The 7,533-nt window shown below is 37.6% G+C and overlaps 1 protein-coding gene across 1 annotated transcript in view; it reads right to left on the bottom strand.

The window, feature by feature from the left end:
• The window catches only part of ST18 (suppression of tumorigenicity 18 (breast carcinoma) (zinc finger protein)), a 198,926-nt gene that overhangs the window by 138,243 nt on the left and 53,150 nt on the right, over positions 1 to 7,533 (bottom strand). Inside the window, exon 6 of the mRNA XM_006871867.1 lies at positions 2,281 to 2,480. Within this exon, the coding sequence (XP_006871929.1) occupies positions 2,281 to 2,480 (200 nt within the window). The remainder of the gene's footprint in view (positions 1 to 2,280; positions 2,481 to 7,533) is intronic.

Here is a 7,533-nt window from a genome sequence, read left to right as displayed (position 1 = left end):
CTGCCCACCAGTGATGTATCCACCCTGGCTTTGGGGTGCCTCACTGTCTCCCTCCTTCTGTTTGTCTGTGTATTCTTTCGCTATCCCTATCGCCGCTGGATCTCCCCTCCTCGTGAACCAAACACTCGTGAACAACACAACTATGTTGAGGTCAGACCCTGGCAGTTAATATTAGGCATCTATGATAATCAGGCCATTATGGCAGAAGCTGAGAATCAGCAGGCTAGATACTATTCTTGTCTTCATGGTGTTTACAAGAATATGACGATGCAAGCATGGTCATTTTCTCAAATATATGGCTAATTGTATCAGCTAGGTGAATTATTTAGCATAGTGGTTATAAGTTGGACTTCTAACCACAAGGCCAGCAATTCAAAACTACCAGCTGCTCCGTGGGTGAAAGATGAGGCTTTCTGCTCCCATAAGATTTACAGCCTCGGAAACCCTATACAGGGTTGCTATGAGTCAGAACTGACTCCCCGTCACACCACCATCACCAACATCAGGTGAATTACACTCCAAGTCTAAACATACTGATTCGAGATCTTTCCCAACATTCAAGTCAATCTGCAATTTTCATGAATAAAAAAATGAAATTGATCAGCTTCAAAGAAATCCAAAAAGCCAAGGATGACCAATATGCACAAAGCAATGTGATAGAGATAGAAAAGGTAAAAAAACATACTTAAATACAGTTAAATCACAATAAAACTTTGTTTTAACTACAGAACCTCAGGCTTTCCCCAAGCCCCAATTACTGAAGATATGATCATTCTGATGTGAGATCAGTACCTGTTAGTGTGCTCTTGCATCATTTTTTATTAACATTTATTATTATTATCATTCTACATACTAAATCTTTATCATCTAAGAACCTACTTATCTTTTGCTAGTATAATATTTATTTCTCTTAGGTTGACAAGATATTCTATAAACTTAATAGAACATGCCTTCATCTAACTTATTTCTAGTAAGTCAAACTTTAGATCTTCATTTATTTATGCCTCTCACAAATTTTTAAGGCATTTTTCATGTCCTCTAGTTGCAGCCTCATCCATAAAGTGGTCAGAGACATTCGTTTTTTAGCAATGTAGCTAACAGGAACTAACAGGAATACTTGTGAACTGGGGGAAATAGATCCTAAAGCTTGTGAAATGGTCATTACATTGTAGGTGGCCAGCAAGCAGTGTGTGGTGAGAGAATGAATAAATGAACTAATGAAATGGTAATGTGCACTGAAAACTTTTTTATTTTAGAAATTGTTGTTGTTGTGAAGTGCCATTGAGTCAGTTCTGACTCACAGCAGCCCTGCATAGGATTTCCAAGGAGGGACTGATAAATTTGAACTGCTGACCTTGCCGTTCAAACCGACCTCATGTTCTAATGCATTAACCCACAGCATCACACCAGAACTCTTATTTTAGAAATAATGGGCATATCCACAGATTTCCTTTAATGTAGCATTTTCTTACTGTAGTTTTTCAGTTTGCAATCTAGAGCCTATTGCTATAATTATTTAAAAACTATAGGAAAAAATATTAAATTCAGACTCCCTACCAACATTGATTCATGTTGCACTATTTTTTGTTTGGCAGAATATTCCTATTTATTTTGATAAAACAAATAAGAAAGATTTTAGTAATCACTTTATATAGGACATGATTTACACAAAGAGATCTAAAAGCTTAAATAAGCCCTATGACTTTGGAGTAACACTAGTGGGACAGTGGTTAAAGAGCCTAGCTAATAACTGAGGGGTCAGTGATTCTAACCCACCAGCAGCTCTGTGGCATACAGATGTGGCAATGTGCTTCCAAAAGATTCACAGCTCCACTCTGTTCTTAAAAGGTTGCTATGAATTGGAATCAATTGCATGACTGTGATTTAGTTTGGTTTTGGGTTTGGCTTTGAAGGGCTCCTTCAAGAATTTGTCATCCATCCTATTATGGAATCCAGGTATTTTTCAACTTTATGTCTTAGCATCTTTTCTTTTCTTCATAAGAAGTCATAACTCTATTCTGTTGGTTTGGAAAATAGGCTGGTGGCAAGATTCAGTGTTCTTTATTTTTGCACCCCGCACATTGTCTGATTAAAAAAAAGAGCCTTCAGTAATTAATATTGAGCGAAATCAATAAAATTCAAAACAGAATTCAAAATGTTACTTCCAAACAGGAATATACTTTTACAACCATACAAAAACCCTACGTTCTACATAAATTAAGTATGTAATGTCTCTTGTGTCAGGGAACAGATACACTGTTGATCCCTCTTCCTTGCTACCTGCAATGGAGTGGTCATCTGTTTGCAAGAGATGATTGTCCTCCTCAGCCTGGATCCTTTCCTCATTCTCTTCCTTGCAGCCCATGTTGGGGCTGTAGTGACGGGGCTTCATTAGCAGTGATTTCCTTTTGTTGACCGGAACACCCAGAGCCTGCTCCTCACCTCTCCTCTTTCTTCCCAGGGAGCAATCATATGCAGCACTGTCATCACAGAGACAAACAAAAACAGGGTAAAACAGTAGTTACTGCTGTTTGGTGTTTGACTTCTAAGAAGTATAACCTGAAGATTGTAGAAATTGAAACTTTTAAAATGAATTTAGGAAGTGTGGGTAATGTTAGTTCTTAGAATCCATCAATGGAATCCATTGAACTGTTTGTACTTTCTCTTGCTATCAGAGGAGTTTTTTGTTTTTTTTTAAATCATCCTTAATCCCAAATAAGCATATGTTAATCTGTGATTTGCTTGGCACCACACTAAAAATCAAGGCAGTGATGAAACAAGATGTATGCTGTTTTGCTAATCCTAAGAAACAGCTGAAGTGAAAAACACACCACCAGAAACAAACAACAACAACAACAAAAATTGTCCAGTGTAGATAAATCACAAGGTATTTCAAATATTTGTTTGCTACAGAATCTGCTTATCTCTGACACAGTTGTACATCAGACTTGAGATGGCCACATGCACCATCTTTGACTTGAAAGAAATGGGTAGAGAGGGAGGGGACAAGCAATGAGCAGCCAGTCAACAGATCTCCAGTTACCAAAGGAAAAGAAAAAGATGTGACATGGAAGCCTGCCTTTTGATTTTCTCCCATCTGGCACACAGAACAAACAAATTAAAAGAAGGAGAAATGAGATAGGGTTTCACTAAAATGACCTACACTCTATCCTTCCTCTTCTTGTTGTGTGGTTTTATTTAGAAATGCTCCTGAGGCTGGTCCTTTTCAAAATGTGATCAAGGAATCAAATCCAAGCTGATTTCCTACATATAGCCCACTCAGGAATCATACTGTGTGTTAAAGTGAAGACAAACATTCTCTTGGCAAGATTCAAAAAAACCCAGAGGGTTTAGCCAACAGCAACTTTCAGAGAGGTATTTATTAATATCCCTGAAGAACCATGAAGAAGTTTTATGTGGAAAGATCCTAGTTGTGGAATAATGAAATATGATTTACTCCATCTCTGGAACATTATTGAATACTGAGCAATACTAATAAGCAGATAAAACACTTAAATTGTTTCCTTGGAAGCACCCATACAAAGATAGCTGCCTGTTTTTAAGAATTACTTGGCAATGAAAAACAAAAACCAAACACACTGCCATTGAGTAGACTCTGCTTCATAGTTCCTCTATGTTGTTGTTGTTGTTGTTAAGTGCCGTCGAGTCGGTTCCGACCCATAGCGACCCTGTACAGGGTTTCCGAGGGTGTAAATCTTTACGGGAGTAGAAAGTCTCATCTTTCTCCTGCGGAGCGGCTGATAGTTTCGAACCGCTGACCTTAAAGTTCGCAGTCCGATTTCTTAACTTTGTTGTTGCTGTTTGGTATCAGCGAGTTGGTTCTTTACTCACAGCAAACCCAGGTGACAGAATAGAACTGCCCCATAGAGTTTTCTTGGCTGAAATCTTAATGAACGCAGATTTCCAGGTCTTTCTCCTATAGATCCCCAAGATGGATACAACTTGCCATTGAACACTTAACCATTGTGCCACCTGGCCTTCTTAGTCTTGATTTTACAAGAGTAGATAACAAAGCTTCAGAAGAAAAAAAACAAAGTCTTATTCTTTCTAGGAAAAAAAAAAAAGATTCTCAAAGGAGAGATAAAGAGGATTATAAATCTCTCTCTCAAAAAACAGACAATTAAAAATCATCCTCAAAATTATTGTTGTGTGCCATTGAGTTAGTTTTGACTCATAGCAACCTTGTATAGGATTTCTGAGGAGTGGCTGGTGGGATTGAACTGCCAACCTTGTGGTTCAAGCTGACCTTGCAGCCCAGTGCTTATCCTACAATGCCATACCAGACTACATATACAGAGACAGTAAAAAGGTCTGCGCTTGACAAGGATTCAGTGGTGGGGTGGGGAGGATTGATGAATGAACAGATGAAGCTCAGTGCACTTTTAGGGCAGTGAAACTATTCTCCTTGATATTATGATGCTGATTACTAGACATTGTGCGTATGTCAAAATCCATAGAACTATATAGCATAATCTGCTTAGGTGCCATCAAGTCAGTCTTGACTCATAGCAACTCCATGTGTGCAGACAAAAACTGCTTCCTTAGGTTTTCATGCATGACCTTTTGAAAGCAGATCATCAGCCTGTCTTCTAAGATGCCTTTGGGTGGGTTTGAACTGCCAGATACTTAGCTAGTAGTAAAGTGTTTCACTGTTTGTACCATCTATGGACTTTGTGCAAACACGAAGAGTGAAACCTAATGTAAACTATGAAACTTAGCTGATCATAACATTATCAATATTGGATCACTGATTATAGCAAAGGGGCCACATGAATGCATATTTATTAATAGGAGAAGCAGTGTGCAAAAAATGAAGGACATTGCAGAAAATAAATACCTTTATTCTAGTATGCCAAAACACACACACATACACACATATACACACAAATGATTGTTCAAGAAAACATAGGTTTACAGCACATGAATTCTCAGGTATTGAGACAGAGGAGTAACAATCACAGAGGTTGTTCAGGACCAGGCAGTGATTTCTGTCTGCTATGTGTAAGGTCACCATGTTTGGAGTCCTGGTTTGGTGCTGTAGGATGAGCACAGGACTGTTAAGCAAAAGACTGACAGTTCAAATCCACCAGCCACTCCTTGGGAATCCTATACAAGTTCTCTATGAGTCAGCACCAACTCAACAGTACTAAATAACAAAAATAACCATGAGTGGGGGGCTAACAACATCAACCTAGGGAATTAGAATGAACCCCACTTTTGCATTCTTTATCAAAGACTGATCTTTGTGGAAAAGGGGAAGGAGAAACATGTTGACAAAGGATAACATCCCTAGGTATGTAAAGAGAATTCAAGAAGTTTCTGAAATTACTTAAAGTCTCCTAAACCAAATGAGTTTTCACCAAAGTTGTTCAGAAAATATACAAAAGTAAGATCACTAAGGAGTCCTGGTTGTAGCATTCTGGGTTAATGCACTGGACTGCGAGGTTGGAGGTTCAAACTCACCAGCTACTCCTTGGAAATCCCAGACAAGGTCACTATGAGTCGAAACCAACTGGACGGCACTTAACAACAACAACATCACTAAACCACTACTACGAAATCAAATAGATCTACAAAAACTGGGAGAAACAGAAAATGGAAAGTCACTCAAATATTTATACAAGGAGAGAAAGTGGATTCTAAAAACCATAGCAATTTAAGCACAAAAATACAATGAGAAAGAGGTTAAAACATTTATCAAACACATTTGTCAGCAGGAGAAAACAATAATCAATCAGACCTGTGAGGTGTGGGTGGACTTAACAAAGAACTGGTGCATCATAAAAAACCATATCTTTTATTTCTTTGATGGTTGGGGTGAAGAATGGAACGGAACAACCTGACTGATCCTTACAAACTGTGGCTTGTTAGAATTACTGTCCTAGTTCACTTATAAAATCATGTCACTGGTAATTGTTAGAGCCAATATTTAGTTTGTAGAATTCCAAAGTTCATGCTGTCTCCTCTAGGATATAAGATCAGAAAGGCAAATTTGAGTCATTTCTGTATGCATTTGACATTTGAATGGAATAATAATTGGGTAAACCTGTAAGCTCTAAATGGAAGGAAACTACCCCAAGGCCTTGCTCAAACAAAGCAACAATGTTGGGTCCAGGGAATATAAAGGACATTCTTTTATCTGAACCTGATACTGTGCTGTGGTGGTGAAAAACATGATGCAAAATGTAATCAAGACTCCCCATAGTGTCCATAGATTGAAGCAATGAAAATAAACCCAATAGTATAATATTCAGTGGTAATAAAAATAAAGCCAAGATTTGAGTCCAAATAATAACTCCTCCAAGTGTAGGATGAAGGGGATACGTCAGGTTTTATTGAAAGTGCAAGTTTAGACCTAAATGTACAAACTAAACCCATAAATTTTCTAGAAGAAAATGCAGGGGCAATGCTGCTGGCCTAGCTTTTAACAGTGCACTATCAAATATAACAAAAGAACAAACAGCAAAAGACAGAAGAGATAAATGGGACCTCATGAAAAATTAAAAATTTTGTCATCAAAAACACTTTAGCAAAAAAAGTAAAAAGATAAGCTACCAACTATGAGAATATTTTTGGAAACCGTATATACAATAAAGAATCTAATAACCAAGATATATATAAAGCAAATTAACTAGAAGAAACAAATAATCAAATCAAACAATGGGCAAAGGACTTAAATAGAAGTCTCATCAAAGAGGACATTCAGATAGCCACCAAACAATGCTCAATGTCCTTAGGTATCAGAGAGATGCAAATTAAGACTACAATGAAATACCATTTCATTTCCACTAGAATGGCTAAGAATGAAAAACTGAAAACAACTCACAGAAATTAACAAATGTGGGTAAGGGTACGGGAAATTTGGAACACTTATTCATTGCTGGTAGGAATGCAAAATGGTACAATTCCCCACAAAACTAAAAATGAAACTACCGTATGATCTAACACTTCGACCCCTACATATATACCTAAAGTCTTGAAAGCAGAGACTCAAACAGAGACTGGAAGACCAATGTTCATTGCAGCACTAGACACAATAGCCAAAAGGTGGAAATGACTTAAGTGTTCATCAACGGAAGAATGAATAAACATGGTACATGCATGTAGTGGAATACCACTCAGCTCTAGTAAGAAAAATTAAGTCTTAATATATGCTACAATATGGATAGAACTTGAAATTTTGCTAAGTGAAATAAGTCAATCACAAAAGAACAAATATTGTTTGGTCTCAGTTAAAAAGACAAGAAAAGGCAAATGCAGAGAGCAAAGTGTATTAATAATTACCATAGACAGAAGTGGAGGAGTGGTTATTGCTTATGGACTACTGAGTTTAGAATTACAGTGATGGAAAATTTGCATTATTTAAAGGTTGTTGTTAAGTGCCATTGAGTCGATTCTGACCCATAGCGACCTTGTACAGGGTTTCTGAGGCTGTAAATCTTTACAGGAGCAGAAAGCCTCATCTTTCTTCCACAGAGCGGCTGGCAGTTTCGAACTGTTGACCTTGCGGTT

The sequence above is a fragment of the Chrysochloris asiatica genome, unplaced genomic scaffold (assembly GCF_000296735.1).
Source record: "Chrysochloris asiatica unplaced genomic scaffold, ChrAsi1.0 scaffold00176, whole genome shotgun sequence".
Lineage (NCBI taxonomy): Eukaryota > Metazoa > Chordata > Mammalia > Afrosoricida > Chrysochloridae > Chrysochloris > Chrysochloris asiatica.
Note: the sequence above shows the minus strand (reverse complement) of the source record. Positions and strands in the feature narration are given on the sequence as shown.